Source organism: Bactrocera dorsalis, unplaced genomic scaffold (assembly GCF_023373825.1).
Source record: "Bactrocera dorsalis isolate Fly_Bdor unplaced genomic scaffold, ASM2337382v1 BdCtg067, whole genome shotgun sequence".
Lineage (NCBI taxonomy): Eukaryota > Metazoa > Arthropoda > Insecta > Diptera > Tephritidae > Bactrocera > Bactrocera dorsalis.
In genome coordinates, this window is record NW_026038118.1 from 45,112 (window position 1) to 59,869 (window position 14,758).

Below are 14,758 nucleotides of genomic sequence, written 5' to 3' on the forward strand. Positions count from 1 at the left end.
GAATTGAATTTTTCGCGCTCGTTTTCCAAAGCACAACATACGAACGAGCGGGCAATTTGTGAATTCGTCGTTTCTTTTCACCATTCGTGCGCTGTAGTGTGCGGTTCTGTGCGTGCTTTTAATGAGATTTTATAATAAATAAAGGAAGGAAGCAGTTTTCCGAGTGAAAAAATTATTTCCCGTCCTGATATATTGTTATTGAATATCAGAAATCGTTGCTTTGCAGGACTTTAAGTTTTTGATCAGATTTCAAAGTTTACGTAGTGTCAGTGAATAGAAGTAATCTTGTAAACGGAATTGAGTCATGGCCGCCGACCAAGTGCAATTTCAGCAACTCCTAAATTCGTTGTTGTCCACGGACAATGATGTGCGCCAACAAGCCGAGGTGGGTACAATAAATTACATTAATAATTTCATGATTACCATATATGTATGTAAGTCTAGAAACATTTCTACTCGCTAATAATTCTTAACACGAGGTACATGAGGAATTAATAAAAATTTTCGTTATTATTTATTGCGCAGTGTGGCGCTTCCTATAAATTGAGGAAAAGTGGAATCAAATAATTTGCACCGATCAATGCTATTATATACATATAAATATATAATACATTCACATATACTCCTTGCGCTTGTAATGTGCATATTGTCATTTACAAACATACGTTATGCTGGAAAATATATACATATACAAATATGCATTTGGAATATATACGCATATGCCTCGGGTTTTTTAAATTTGCACTTTGCAGTCGCTATAGCGTATATCATCATCCGCTGCAACGACCACGACAACGAACGAGTGTTAAAAAGGAGGCAATTTAGCAAAACGTGTTTTCATTATGCTACACATGTTTTCGTTATTTTGGTGTTATTGTTCTTTCATTCTCTTCTACTTATTTAAATATTTTCCTAAAACACCTAAGTATGTAGTTTGATTTACGGGTTTTAAAATCCTTTGGAGTGTACCATTTCGTAATTGAGAATATTGAGAAAGGCAATAAAAGTGTAGATTAAATAGAAACATATAATGTCTATTTGGTCAGAATAGTTATTTTTTTACGTATTGCTTTAGATGGCAAATTCGTGAAAAATGGATTACACATACAGGTACATTCTATTTTTGACAATTGAATATGCGCAAAAATTTGCAATAAGTGAAGAACGGAAGAAAAAGCAATACAGACAACCAATCATAAAGGTGGTAGTGATATATTTGCGATATTGGTGACTAGGATGAATGACGAGGGCTTATGGCATGAATTAGAATCTAGCGATTATATGAACAAATTTCATTTATTTTTAATACATGTGCCAACGCCCATTTTAACCATGAACTGAGATAGGAATCTGATTAAGTATATTGCGTCTGCTATATACATATATGCTTATTATTTTTGAATATTTTCTTAGACACGTTAAAATTTAATGGCTATAATATTAGTTGCAGACGTCAAATGTCTAATGGCAAAGTTGCTTATTGCTTGGTGAAGCTATGACCTTGAAAAATGCTCTTATGTTGTGGGAGAGGCTGGTGTGCTTAAACGGATTTCACACGACATTGTTTGTACATCGCATTATTTATTTTGTTGCAGTAGTTACAATCTAGGACATTACATACCCTTGTGACCTCCTTTATACTAAATGCATAATTTAGGTTCTTAACCTTCCTTCTTTTAGCAAATTAAGTTATTACAATAATAAATTTAATTATTTACGTGGTTTTTGTATACATTTTTAAATTACTTAATAATGTTTATTTTATAAATAGGATGCTTATAACAATTTGCCATGCGATGTCAAAGTAACACATCTTTTGGGTACAATCCACAATGGCCAACAATCGGAAGAGGCACGTCAAATGGCGGCAGTACTTTTGCGTCGATTATTTACATCTGAATTTACGGAATTCTACAAAGAGGTGAGTTATTCAATATCGAAGAACTACTTAAGCTCTTTCTTTAATTATTATTGACTTATAAACTATTTATCTATTTATCTATGTAAATATACACCTGTCGATAGGGATATAAAAACGTATACTTTTATATGCATAATTGTATTTGCATGCATACTTATACTTAATTTTAAATGAACAGGTCATATGTAAAAAAGTTAATGTAATTGATGCTTGTATGTTTGTTAAATATTCGGGTACTAAAGTTTTAATCCTTTTACAAGGGAATGAATACAAGCTTTGATGTTCCAAATAAAATTGGAAGTTTCACAGTTCAGTCGCTCTAGCGACTGCAAAAAAAGTCTTGCATTGTATACAGAAGGGATCCATCCTAATATTTCTACTTCATATATGTATGTATCTAAATGATTGGAAGATAAATGGTTTCAAACAAGTAGACATTTAATTTCAGAAATGTATGAAACAAAAATTGCATCTTAATTTTGCTAACGGACAACATAATAGGTCGAGGTTTAGATCATCAGAAGGTCACTAGAGATATACTCGTATGTAGTTTCATATTATTATATTTCTTTTTGGTGTGCACTCAATTAATAATTAGTAGGTGATAATCAAATAGCTGATACAACTATATACATATATACACATATGTATATGTATTTGCGCTCATACTTAAAATGAGAATTGAAACATAACTTAAAGCGACGTGTCAGTTTTCTTATTAAAAATAACTTTGTATGGACTATAATTTAAAATGAATATTGGCTGTACTATGTTTATTTATATTTTATCGGAAGATTTATGTATTTTAATATACTTATTAGTTTTTAGTTGAATAATCTTTTTTCCATTCCCATGTACATAGTTGCCGCAAGAATCGCAGGCTCAGCTGTTGCAGCAGATTTTGTTAGCAGTGCAGCAAGAAGTTACACCGAATTTGCGCCGCAAAATCTGCGAGCTGGTTGCCGAAGTCGCACGTAGTCTTACCGATGAAGATGGAAACAATCAGTGGACGGATATCTTGCAATTTCTGTTCCAATGTGCTAATTCACCGTCGGCCCAATTGCAAGAATCGGCTTTGCGAATTTTCGCAAGTGTTCCATCTATCTTTGGCAATCAAGAGGCACAATATTTAGATTTGATCAAGCAAATGTTGGCCAAGAGTTTGGAGCCTACAGCTGATGTGGAAGTACGCTTTCAAGCTGTACGAGCCATTTGTGCTTTCATACTGCACCATAGCAAGGATGGGGAATCTAATGTATTTAAGCATTTCTCAGATTTATTGCCACGCATGATTATGATTACTGCTGAGAGTATTGAAGCACAAGATGATCAGAGTTTGTTGAAGTTACTTATCGATATGACCGAAACATGCCCGAAATTTTTGCGTCCCCAATTGGAGAACATCTTCGAGATGTGTATGAAAGTTTTCGGTGCAACAGATGTAGAAGATAGTTGGCGTCATTTAGTTCTGGAAGTAATGGTATCTCTGTCGGAGAATGCTCCAGCTATGGTACGCAAGCGTGCCGATAAGTACGTCTTAGCATTAATTCCTTTGGTGTTGCAAATGATGACCGATTTGGACGATGATAAAGAGTGGGCCACATCCGATGTGGTAACCGATGACGACAATAGTGATAATAATGTCATTGCGGAGTCATCTTTGGATCGCTTGGCTTGCGGGTTGGGCGGCAAAACAGTGTTGCCTCATGTCATGAATGCTTTGCCGAATATGTTGGGACACGCCGACTGGAAGCAGCGCTACGCCGCACTTATGGCAATTTCGGCCATTGGTGAAGGTTGCCATAAGCAAATGGAGGCCATGCTGGACCAAATCATGGCAGGCGTATTGAACTTCTTGCGCGATCCTCATCCACGTGTTCGGTACGCTGCTTGCAATGCCATTGGTCAGATGTCTACAGATTTCGCACCCACATTTGAAAAGAAATTCCACGACCAGGTGAGTGCATTAACAATCAATCGCAAAAATTTTGTTTTGAGAAAATAATTTGTAAACAAATAATAAAAATATTTAATTTAATTTTTCTTTTGTGCAGGTGGTGCCGGGATTGTTGTCTTTACTCGACGATGTGGAAAATCCTCGAGTACAAGCACACGCTGGCGCCGCTTTGGTTAACTTCTCTGAAGATTGTCCAAAACACATTTTGACTCGTTACTTGAATGGAATTATGTCGAAGTTGGAGACAATTTTGAATTCCAAATTCAAAGAGCTGGTAGAGAAAGGCAACAAATTGGTATTAGAACAAGTTGTCACCACTATCGCATCAGTCGCAGATACCTGCGAAAAGGAATTTGTCACTTACTACGATCGTCTTATGCCATGCCTGAAGTTCATCATACAAAATGCCAAGTCCGAGGATTTGCGTATGTTGCGTGGCAAAACCATTGAATGTGTCAGTTTGATTGGTTTGGCAGTAGGCCGTGAAAAATTCATCACCGACGCTGGTGATGTTATGGATATGTTGTTGAAAACACACACCGAAGGCGATTTGCCTGACGATGACCCACAAACATCTTACCTAATAACCGCTTGGGCTCGCATGTGCAAGATTTTGGGCAAACAATTCGAACAGTATTTGCCGTTGGTAATGGGACCCGTAATGCATACCGCAGCTATGAAACCAGAAGTAGCTCTACTGGACAATGACGAAGTGGAGGACATTGAAGGTTGGTGCGAATTCCTTTACCCCTACGATATCGGTTCGGTTATGTCCTCGATTTTTCATTTATCTAAGAGTGTGAAATCAAATTTCAGCGAAAATAAAAATTTGAAATGTATATTTATAACAATTTAAATTTGATTTTGAATTATTATGTTTTTCTTAACAACTAATATAACCATTCAACTACCATTTTTATCTTTAAATTCTTTTAGATGATGCCGAATGGTCATTTATTAATTTGGGTGAACAGCAAAACTTTGCTATTCGCACTGCTGGCATGGAGGATAAGGCGTCAGCCTGTGAGATGTTGGTTTGTTATGCACGTGAATTGAAGGAAGGTTTCGCTGACTACGCCGAAGAGGTGGTACGCTTGATGGTGCCAATGTTGAAATTCTATTTCCACGATGGTGTACGTACTGCGGCGGCCGAATCATTACCATATTTGTTGGATTGTGCTAAGATCAAGGGTCCCCAATACCTAGAGGGTATGTGGCTCTATATTTGCCCCGAATTGCTGAAAGTTATAGGCACAGAACCGGAAGCGGATGTACAATCAGAATTGCTTAATTCATTGGCTAAATGCATTGAAACATTGGGTCCAAATTGTTTAAATGAAGAATCAATGACACAAGTATTGGAAATTATTACAAAATACATGGGTGAGCACTTTGAACGTGCCGACAAGCGTTTGCAAGCCCGTAACGAGGAGGACTACGACGATGGTGTTGAAGAGGAGTTGGCTGAGCAAGACGATACCGATACATATATACTATCAAAGGTGGTGGATATATCGCACGCACTTTTCCTGACCAACAAAGTACAATTTTTACCCAATTTTGAGCGTATTGCACCGCACTTTATAAAGCTGCTTGAACCGAATCGCTCATGGTCCGATAGGCAGTGGGGCGTTTGTGCATTTGACGATGTCATTGGTAAGTGTCGATTATATTTATTGTGAGTACAATGCTATATAAGCATTTTTCCATTGTTTGTGCAGAGTTTTGCGGTCCAGCATGTGCTGCTTATCAACAGATTTTTACACCGGCCTTGTTACAATATGTTACCGACAAATCAGCCGAAGTCCGCCAAGCAGCCGCCTACGGTTGCGGCGTATTGGGACAGGTAAAATGCAACACCGTTTTTAGTAATGAGTACGGAATAAAAACTTAATTACTGCAAAGATATATTGCATTGCAAATTTTTGAAAACAAGAAAATTTAAACTTGGCATTGCAAATTTTTGAAACCAACTTTATAAATCAAAAAAAATTTAATTTATTTTTTTCCTCAGTTTGGTGGTGAACAGTTTGCTGTTACATGTGCTCAAATCATTCCGTTATTGGTGCAAGTTATATCTGATCCAAAAAGCCGTGACCACGAGAATATCAATCCCACAGAGAACGCTATTGCCGCAGTTTCAAAGATCCTGAAATATAACAGTAGCGCCATACCAAATGTGAACGAGATTATTAATGTTTGGTAAGCATTTTCATAGATGTGTTTGAAATATATGTATATTAAATTATTTTCATCGTAACAGGTTCTCTTGGCTGCCCGTAACAGAGGATGCCGATGAAGCACCACACATTTATGGCTACATGTGCGATTTAATCCAGGCAAATCACCCCATCATATTAGGAAACAATAATAGCAATTTGCCACGTATTGTATCAATAATAGCCCAAGCATTTGTTACAAAAGTTGTGGCGCCGTTGAGCGATATCGGCACACGTATGTTGGGCATAGTGAAACAAGTGGAGTCCAATCCAGAAGTATTCCAGGCATGCGCTAGTATATTGACACCTGAGCAACAATACGCCCTGCAGGATGCCTACCGGGAATTGGCTGGTGGTGCACCAGCAACTGCATAAAGACAAACAATTACGGCAAATCTATTGACATCTGCTGCTGATGCTGTAGATAAGTTCACAGTTATGTATGTGTAATCAAAATAGAAGCAAAAAAGAAATGAGTAACAACTCACATTATATATAACATATGAAATCGGAGTTCAACAAAAAACAACAATTCACATAACAGTTAAAAACTTGACCTGTACGACATCAGACGTAAATTTGCGGTTTTGAATTTAGTTACGAAAATCACATAAAGCTTGAGAAAGTGGCAAGTCCGCTTTCAATGAAACGTTAAATACTTATTAATTAATTTTTTGAAACAACAAAAATCATAATATAAATACGACTTTATTATGTGTGTACTAAAATTATAAATAAATATACAACTATGTATATATACATATATATAAATATATACAATAATTGCTGTAAAATTTCTTTTGCTGATTGTAGGTCTGAAGTTTTAAAGATTGTTTCCATTTTTTTTCATTGCACAAAAAAAGGGGGCTCTTCACAGCTAGGCTACTTGTATGTTACCGGACTCTTCGTGAAAACTTCAGGCCCGGCAAGAATTGCCCTCGATCTCCACTCTCTCCTCTAATGAAACCGCCGTATCTATTATAAATGATATTGGGTTGTCAAAAAGTCTTGCGGTATTTTTATTGAATCAATTCGTGTGGCACCCATACATCGAGCTTCTTAGTGACTCCAAGTTTCTTCAAATGGTTTATAACGGTTTGAAGACTACTATGCCGGTCTCTTTCGACCAATTCAGCGATTTTATCGCAATTTTCGACGACAGGCCTTCCGGAGCGTGGCGCATCTTCGACCACCTCTACACCAGAACGAAAACGTTGAAACCATTGTTGTGCGGTGGAAATGGAAACTGTATCGGGTCCACAAATTGCACAAATTTTATTGGCGGCTTGAGATGCATTTTTACCTTTATCGTAGTAGTATTGTAAAATTTGCCGTATTTTCTCTTTATTTTGCCATGTTTGCGACGCTATAACTCACGAACGACTTAAAAGAAACGACAATTAATCAAACACGTGTTAGCGCGTGAAATGAGCTTTCCAAAAAGGCATAGCATGATCCGATGCGACGAATAAAACAAGAACTACGCGCTTTCAGCGCCAACTAGCGAAAATACCGCAAGACTTTTTTGACAAACCAATATGATGAGAAGTTCGAAATTGAATTCCCTTTATATAAGCACGCATTAACTCATTTGCCTCAAAATATAAAATTCCTTCTGATAAGGAGATGAACTTTATGTGCGCTTACTGAAATTATTGTTCGCGACACTTTTATTGAGGTTCTTATTAAAATCACCAAAGCGTTTTTTGTAATAATTTTTTTAATTAAACTTTATTAAACTTTTGTAAGACATTTTTGCAAAACTATTGCTTTTTGCGAAAAACTTCTACCTTCAGCGGATGGCAGACATCATCAGGCACCTCTTCGCCAACCGTTATAGATACATCACCTTGCGGACAAGCACTCAATGCAACCAAAAGATTCATATCAGCAACAAATTCAATATAATCTCCTTTACGGGCTGGACTGGGCTTACAGAAATATTGTTGAGTATCCTGATAAATAGAAAATATATGAACCGCAATCATCTATAAGAAAGCATTGCTTGTAACAAAACTGTTCCATACTCACTCTCGTGAAACCTGTGCACATAAAAATATTCCATACATCATGCACATCTTCCTCTTTCAAGCCCCGTTCCTCGATCACCGCTTTCGTTAGCGAACTGTGACAGCTGCCCACACGATCATTGCCAGTGATCAATTTGTATGTATAATCATCACAACGCGTACCAATCACATCATGCAATGAACCACCATCCTCATCAATTCCATAGGCTGCCAATGAGTCATAAACGAAAGTGGCCATTGGCCTTAAATAAGGTAAATTGCTCCATAAGCGATCGTAAACTTTGAGATGTGTGCTGTGTAATTGACGTGTTTTGCCTGAATAGAAACGTTCTTTGGTATTATCCAAGTTCCAAAAATTCACATCGCCCACCTGTGAGCCCTCGCTCACAGTAATGCGACATAAATCGCCCGCCTGCATGGTCCATGTACGCGCACTACGCTTTGGGACGACCACCGTCTCCACAATCTCGCCAGTGAGCGCCTCAAAACGTTTGTCGTCGTACAGCGTTTTGTCGACCTGTGCCGATGCAGGTTTATTATAACATATTAAAGGTGAGTGCTTAGGAAAAGTACGGTGTTTAAAACCGCGTCCACACCAACCACCATTGTTCTCCGCCATATTTGGGAATAATATTTCCACTATATCTCAATGAATTACTTAACGAATATATTGTTACGCGCAACTTTAGCGATCAAATAGAACTGCGAATTCTAATCAGTAGATGCTAGATTTTATTCATTTATAAGCACAATTCAAAGAGAGCAGCTTATTTAACAAGTGAGTATAATTTTGAGCAAAGCTGCTTGTGATAAGATAAGATAAGGTAAGGTAAGATAAATAGATGACGATTGTACCGAGACCTTAGGTCTATTGCGCCCTCTCCTAAATCACAAAGACCCACCTTGCCCCAGCATATTGATAAATTATTGTAGTATTTATTTATTCGAATGAATACATTGCGACAAAAAAGCACCCGGAAATTGTAAATAAATTCCCCAGGTAAATGATATTTCAAGTAAATTTATTTTGCTAAGGTGGTATGACCACCCGATGAAAATATTAAAAAAACTGAAGGACGTGGTGTTTGAAAATCGTCAAGTAAGTGTTGGAGAGATGTCAAGAGAGTTCGACATCTTTCTCAAGTCCATTCGAATGATTTTGGTGGATGTTTTGGGTATGAAACACGTGCATGCTCGACTCGTCCAAAATAAAGCTGATTTTTTTCAAATATAGTACGATTGTGACCGAATTTAAAGCAAAAAACGCAATGAGTACCATCGATCAACCTGAAGGTCTTTACAAAAAGTGTATTACATCTGATGGGGATTAAACATTTCGCTTTTTATTTACAATTTTCGGGTACTTTATTGTTGCAATGTAGGTACCATATGTATATACCTCAATATATATACTATATGTACGCGGATTGTTTATTAAGCAGAAAGCTACTATATAAACTAGTATGCCTTGTTGAATACACAAACAGCATTGGACAACTATGAAATTGAATCGGTGTTTACGAAATGAGATAGAGATCGACTAACTGATCCTATACATATTATTTATATAAATATGTACATATACTTTATATATATATGTATGTGTATACATGTATGTACATTCATATGTACAAAATGAATCGAATTTATGGATATGTGTGATAGAATTGTGACTTCTGAAGAAGTCATCTGTAAAGTGAAGGATAATCCAAAAAAAATATCTAAAGTTAATAAATGATATTACGCATATTTAAAAAATAACGCTTTTACACATTTGAGCTACCTCGTACTTACTTATGCTGTTCTGATAGTTCTCACCTTTTCACAACATGGAACAGCTTTTGCATCAATTGATCTTTACAAATCTACACTTTGGCAAAACCAGTTTTTATGATGAAATTACTACGAAATCGCTTTAATTTGGTTTGAATATTATATCAAAAACAAAAAAAAAAGCAATTACGTTCGCAGAAAAATGCTTGTTGTAAAATGTAAAAACAAATTTCATATTAATTTTTGTGCTAAGCAGGTATCTAGAGTGTATTTTTTTAAATATACATTTCAATATATGAATATATGTATGTATGTATGTCTAAATGGAAGTAAATTGTTAATTATTGTTACTTTTGCGAAAAATTTCTACTTTCAGTGGATGGCATATTTCATCAGGTACTTCCTCACCGACCACAACTGAAACATCACCTTGTGGGCAGGCACTTAGCGCAATCAATAGATTAATTTCGGCAATAAACTCGAGATAGTCGCCTTTGCGTGCTGGGCTGGGCTTGCAAAAATATTGTTGAGTATCCTGAAAATTTTGACAAAATAGCAAATATTTGAATTGCTATCATATACAAGATGCCATTGCATGTAACAAAACTGTTTAATACTCACTCTGGTGAAACCTGTGCACATAAAAATATTCCATACGTCATGCACATCTTCCTCTTTCATACCACGCTCCTGGACAATCGCTTTCGTTAGTGAACTATGACAGCTGCCCACACGATCTTTACCGGTAATCAATTTGTATGTATAATCATCACAACGCGTACCCACTACATCATGCAGTGCACCACCATGCTCGTCGATGCCATAATCCGCTAACGTGTCGTGGACGAGTGTGGCCATTGGTCTCAAATGGGGAAAATTACTCCATAAGCGATCGTAAACCTTGAGATGTGTACTATGCAACTGACGTGTCTTGCCCGAGTAGAAGTGTTCCTTGATATTGTCCAAATTCCAGAAATTCATATCACCCACCTGTGAACCTTCACATACCGTAATGCGACACAAATCGCCAGCCTGCATTGTCCAAGTGCGAGCGGTGCGTTTTGGTACGATCAGTGTTTCGACGATCTCACCTGAAAGCGTTTCAAGCCGTTTGTTGTCATACTCTGCTGGATCAACTTGTGCTGAAGGCGGCTTATTGTAACAAATTGTTGGTTCATACTGTTTAAAGATGCGCTTTTCCATCGAAGTACCAACCATATTTTTGATTTTTGAAAATTTCTTTAAAATTATAACGGCTACTTTCCGTAAACACACACAGAAGTTGTTTAACGTACAAAGACTTCTTTTCTATGAACACAAAACTCGGACGGTCTCTATTTATACCTAGTTTAGGTATAACGCCGTTATGTATTTTCCCGGATTTATGTAGTTCAACATGAGAGTATTTGATAAAACTATTTACTGATAAAAGCAATCTCGTGAGCGGTGTCATAAATATTAGCACTTGAAATTTTACGCTCCAAATTACAGAGGGGACAAAAGAGAGGTGTCAATTTGATTCTCTGCAAGTTGTAAATGTGTATATGAACCTTCAAGAAAGCACATGCATACACTATTCTACAATGGAATGGTCCGATATGAACGGTTTCATGTGAGGTTGTACCGCAATAATATGTGTAAATGGAAGTTGGGTCTAAATAATCGGAAAGGATCAGTCCAAGAACTATGACAAATTTCGTGAAAATACCTTATCAAATAAAAATGTTTTCAATAAAAAGGCTTAATTCCGATAGTTCAGTTTGTACGGTAGCTATATGATATATTGGTCCGTTACCCACTGTCATGTGAACGTACTGTCAACTTAGCAGAATTCTGCCGCTACATCAACAAATCTTAAAAATTTTAGATCGACAGGGCTAAATCGAATCAGCTAGTCATACTGAGAATTTTTATATATATTTTATAGGGTTCCAAAAGTTTCCTTCTGGGTGTTATAAACTTCATGGCATGAATAATAATGTTGTGTGATGTATGGAATTTTTTCACGTGTACAAGTTTTACTATTTTTTTGCCCGAATTTTCGTGAATACTTAATTACTCATCATTATTTTTGGAAGTCCACTTCAGTACGTAAAGGATACTGCCTTGAGTTTATTGACGAAATTAATCTATTGACTGCGCTGAATGTCTGCTCACTAGGTGATGTATCGATAGTAGTTGGTTTCCGTTTAAATTTAGTTAATTATTGATACTGAATTTCTAGGTTCCATCTAATATTGAGATTATATCCTTTTGGTATAGTGTCAATCTCAATTGCTGTTACACCACTATTAATGTCGTCAGTAACAAACTCATATTCTTTGCCACTGTTGTCAGTAGTAAGTCGCACTAAGGAAAAAATAATTTCCTTTGTGTAATTCAACGTACGAGTATACCACATTTGAAGCTGCTATTGTTATTTTAGAATATTTTCGATAAACACCGAGATTAGCTTACCGAATAACTTATAAATAAGTCATCCAAATACAGAATATAATTTTTATTAGACCGCAGGAAAACTTAAATTATAACCTGCACATTTCCGGACATTTTACCACATATTTGTAAATATTTTAACAGTTATTGGAAGGCAATGTTACCAGTTCGACAATAAATGAAATTTGTGCTTTGTATATTCACTTTATGGACAAATAAATTATTATTATATAAAAATCACCGAAAAAATAGGAAATCACCATGAAAACGTAAATGTAAAAATAATTGTCGGAATCGGAAACAAAAGCACAGAGTTGTATTAAAAGAAAATATATGCATGAAAAATTGGCATCATGTTAGCGAAAACTAGTAAATTTTTCTGATTATTCTTATTTTATTATTACTACTTATAGACATTTGCGCTTTTTGCATTTACTTATTAAGAAATGAAAATTTAGAAGTTAAACATTTGCGTTATGTTTAGCAAATCATTACGATTCAATTACGTTATGCGCTTTCATCAAACCCAAGTATAATAATATTAAAAAGCTTTACAACACTGTTGTTGCAATCAGCTGATCATAAAACAATAAAACGTAAACAAACCGGCACCCACCAATTGTAAATAAAACCGCCAATTTTCACAATAATATAAATTTGCTTTAAAAATAAAATACGATGTTTAAAATAAGTTGTTTTGAGATATGGCGACAAGAGAAAGAAATGCCACGCATTATAACTCTTTGTAAAAAATTAGATGATATTTTAGAAGGTGGTCTTGCAGCTGGTTTGATTACGGAATTTTGCGGTGGGCCAGGTTGTGGGAAAACACAAATGTGGTAATATTATTTATATAATTTGTATTCGAAAATCGACAAATTAATGATTATAATAAACAGTTTGCAGCTTTGTATCAATGTGCAATTTCCACGAAGAGTGGGTGGCCTTCAAGGCCAAGCTGTGTATTTGGATACAAATCAAGATTTCAGTCCTAATCGTTTGCGAGGTAAAAAAAACTTGAGTTATTGTTTGTCATGTTATCTTTACTAAATAAAAAAATTATTCAGAAATTGCGTACTGTGCCGAAAAACGCTTCATTCGTGCCTTACCCAAAACTGGGGTTGACTTAGGCACGCAATATCCTTTTACAGTTAATTCAATACTGGCAGGAGTAACTTATATGTATTGTAAAAATCATATAGTACTTCAAGCAGCAGTCGAGAGTCTACGTGAAATGCTAAATAATAATAATGAGGTACAAATAATGTTTTCCATTTTTTTTAAGTTATGAAATTATATATAATACATATGTAATTTTGATAGATAAAGCTGATCATCATTGATTCGTTCTCCTTTCCTTTGCGCTTAATTGAAGATGTGGCAGAACGTATTGGAGTAGTTTATAATTTATTATCGCAGCTACAGCAGTTAGCGACAGAATATAAAGTTGTAGTAAGTGCCAAAATTTAATAAAAAAAATAAGAAATCATTCAACCGATATTGTTATGCATACATATATGCTTAATATTTTCAATACAAAGAATATTTCATTTTGGATTCATTTATTTTATTGCAGGTTGTTATAACAAATGAGTTAACAACGCGTGTTACTGGCAATGACTGGAACATATGTCCAGCATTAGGCGACAGCCACGGACATAAAATTAATCAGCGCATCATTCTTAGTAAATGTATTGAAGAAAATTGTTTCGTTGCATTGATGGAAAAGTCGAATATAGTACCAAAAGTAGCTCTACCTTTTGTGGTAATTTGTCGTTTTTAAAAATTCGTACGTTAAACTAAAGATTTTTTACTTTCAGATTAAAAAAAATGGAATTCGTGATGTATCATAAACATCAAACAATTTTTAACTCTAGCTAGCTATAATCTATAATTTTTGCAAAGTGGTAAGTGGACTAGCACCTATCATATGATTATTTTTACCTTCATGATTAATTGCTGTGACGTTATGAAAGTCAATTACTCTATAGAATTCCATAAGTGTATCATTGTAATTTAATGTAAATCGTTTTAGTTGAATTCCAACACGTCTTTGTAAACACTAACAGCGTATTCAATGTTTAAAGAGACTCAAAGTTTGTGTGAGTGTGAAACTGTTGAGAGACGCGCTCTCTATTAGTTTAAAAAGCATAGTTAAAGATGCAATTTGTTCTCAAGCTTATTTTAATGGTTATGATTCATCCCTAGTGAGTACAAATTTTTTAATTTAGTAAATTTTTTTATAGTTTTAAGAATTTTCAAAGTGATTTGACGGCGGAAATAACGAGGAATTCTGAGTTAGACTTACAATAATAACTATCAGTAAGATTCTAATATTGACTAATCTGAGGTAAAATAAGATACGTTTGACATAAATTTCCATATATTTCATATAGTTAAGATATTGCTAATAAAAAATATA

General features: G+C 35.4%; 4 protein-coding genes across 4 annotated transcripts; 2 read left to right on the forward strand and 2 right to left on the reverse strand.

The window, feature by feature from the left end:
- Positions 1 to 61: 61 nt before the first annotated feature.
- LOC105231529 (importin-5) lies at positions 62 to 6,880 on the forward strand. Its single transcript, XM_011212870.4, has 8 exons — positions 62 to 385; positions 1,772 to 1,921; positions 2,784 to 3,878; positions 3,976 to 4,606; positions 4,815 to 5,534; positions 5,600 to 5,724; positions 5,893 to 6,080; positions 6,142 to 6,880. The coding sequence occupies exons 1-8, from the start codon at positions 305 to 307 to the stop codon at positions 6,470 to 6,472; spliced, it is 3,321 nt and encodes a 1,106-aa protein (XP_011211172.2). The 5' UTR covers positions 62 to 304; the 3' UTR covers positions 6,473 to 6,880.
- A 919-nt stretch (positions 6,881 to 7,799) lies between these two features.
- Positions 7,800 to 8,981, reverse strand: LOC105231527 (uncharacterized). Its single transcript, XM_011212868.4, has 2 exons — positions 8,129 to 8,981; positions 7,800 to 8,052 (listed from the first exon to the last, which is right to left on the reverse strand). Exons 1-2 carry the CDS (start codon positions 8,744 to 8,746, stop codon positions 7,861 to 7,863), a joined length of 810 nt encoding a protein of 269 aa, XP_011211170.2. The 5' UTR covers positions 8,747 to 8,981; the 3' UTR covers positions 7,800 to 7,860.
- Positions 8,982 to 10,129: 1,148 nt separating this feature from the next.
- Positions 10,130 to 11,223, reverse strand: LOC105231528 (uncharacterized). Its single transcript, XM_011212869.4, has 2 exons — positions 10,522 to 11,223; positions 10,130 to 10,435 (listed from the first exon to the last, which is right to left on the reverse strand). Exons 1-2 carry the CDS (start codon positions 11,116 to 11,118, stop codon positions 10,238 to 10,240), a joined length of 795 nt encoding a protein of 264 aa, XP_011211171.1. The 5' UTR covers positions 11,119 to 11,223; the 3' UTR covers positions 10,130 to 10,237.
- A 1,643-nt stretch (positions 11,224 to 12,866) lies between these two features.
- Positions 12,867 to 14,682, forward strand: LOC105231683 (DNA repair protein RAD51 homolog 3). Its single transcript, XM_011213103.4, has 6 exons — positions 12,867 to 13,175; positions 13,236 to 13,342; positions 13,404 to 13,591; positions 13,660 to 13,788; positions 13,913 to 14,101; positions 14,157 to 14,682. The coding sequence occupies exons 1-6, from the start codon at positions 13,015 to 13,017 to the stop codon at positions 14,187 to 14,189; spliced, it is 807 nt and encodes a 268-aa protein (XP_011211405.3). The 5' UTR covers positions 12,867 to 13,014; the 3' UTR covers positions 14,190 to 14,682.
- The last annotated feature ends 76 nt before the right edge of the window (positions 14,683 to 14,758 follow it).

Excerpts from the sequence above, each read along its gene's own strand:
- LOC105231529 (XM_011212870.4), top strand. The coding sequence starts at position 305 with ATGGCCGCCGACCAAGTGCAATTTCAGCAACTCCTAAATTCGTTGTTG. Across the intron at positions 4,607-4,814 it reads CGAAGTGGAGGACATTGAAG|ATGATGCCGAATGGTCATTT; the intron begins GTTGGTGCGAAT and ends AAATTCTTTTAG. Across the intron at positions 6,081-6,141 it reads AACGAGATTATTAATGTTTG|GTTCTCTTGGCTGCCCGTAA; the intron begins GTAAGCATTTTC and ends TCATCGTAACAG.
- LOC105231527 (XM_011212868.4), bottom strand. The coding sequence starts at position 8,746 with ATGGCGGAGAACAATGGTGGTTGGTGTGGACGCGGTTTTAAACACCGT. Across the intron at positions 8,053-8,128 it reads TGTGCACAGGTTTCACGAGA|GATACTCAACAATATTTCTG; the intron begins GTGAGTATGGAA and ends TCTATTTATCAG.
- LOC105231528 (XM_011212869.4), bottom strand. The coding sequence starts at position 11,118 with ATGGTTGGTACTTCGATGGAAAAGCGCATCTTTAAACAGTATGAACCA. Across the intron at positions 10,436-10,521 it reads TGTGCACAGGTTTCACCAGA|GATACTCAACAATATTTTTG; the intron begins GTGAGTATTAAA and ends CAAAATTTTCAG.
- LOC105231683 (XM_011213103.4), top strand. The coding sequence starts at position 13,015 with ATGTTTAAAATAAGTTGTTTTGAGATATGGCGACAAGAGAAAGAAATG. Across the intron at positions 13,789-13,912 it reads CGACAGAATATAAAGTTGTA|GTTGTTATAACAAATGAGTT; the intron begins GTAAGTGCCAAA and ends ATTTTATTGCAG. Across the intron at positions 14,102-14,156 it reads AAGTAGCTCTACCTTTTGTG|ATTAAAAAAAATGGAATTCG; the intron begins GTAATTTGTCGT and ends TTTTACTTTCAG.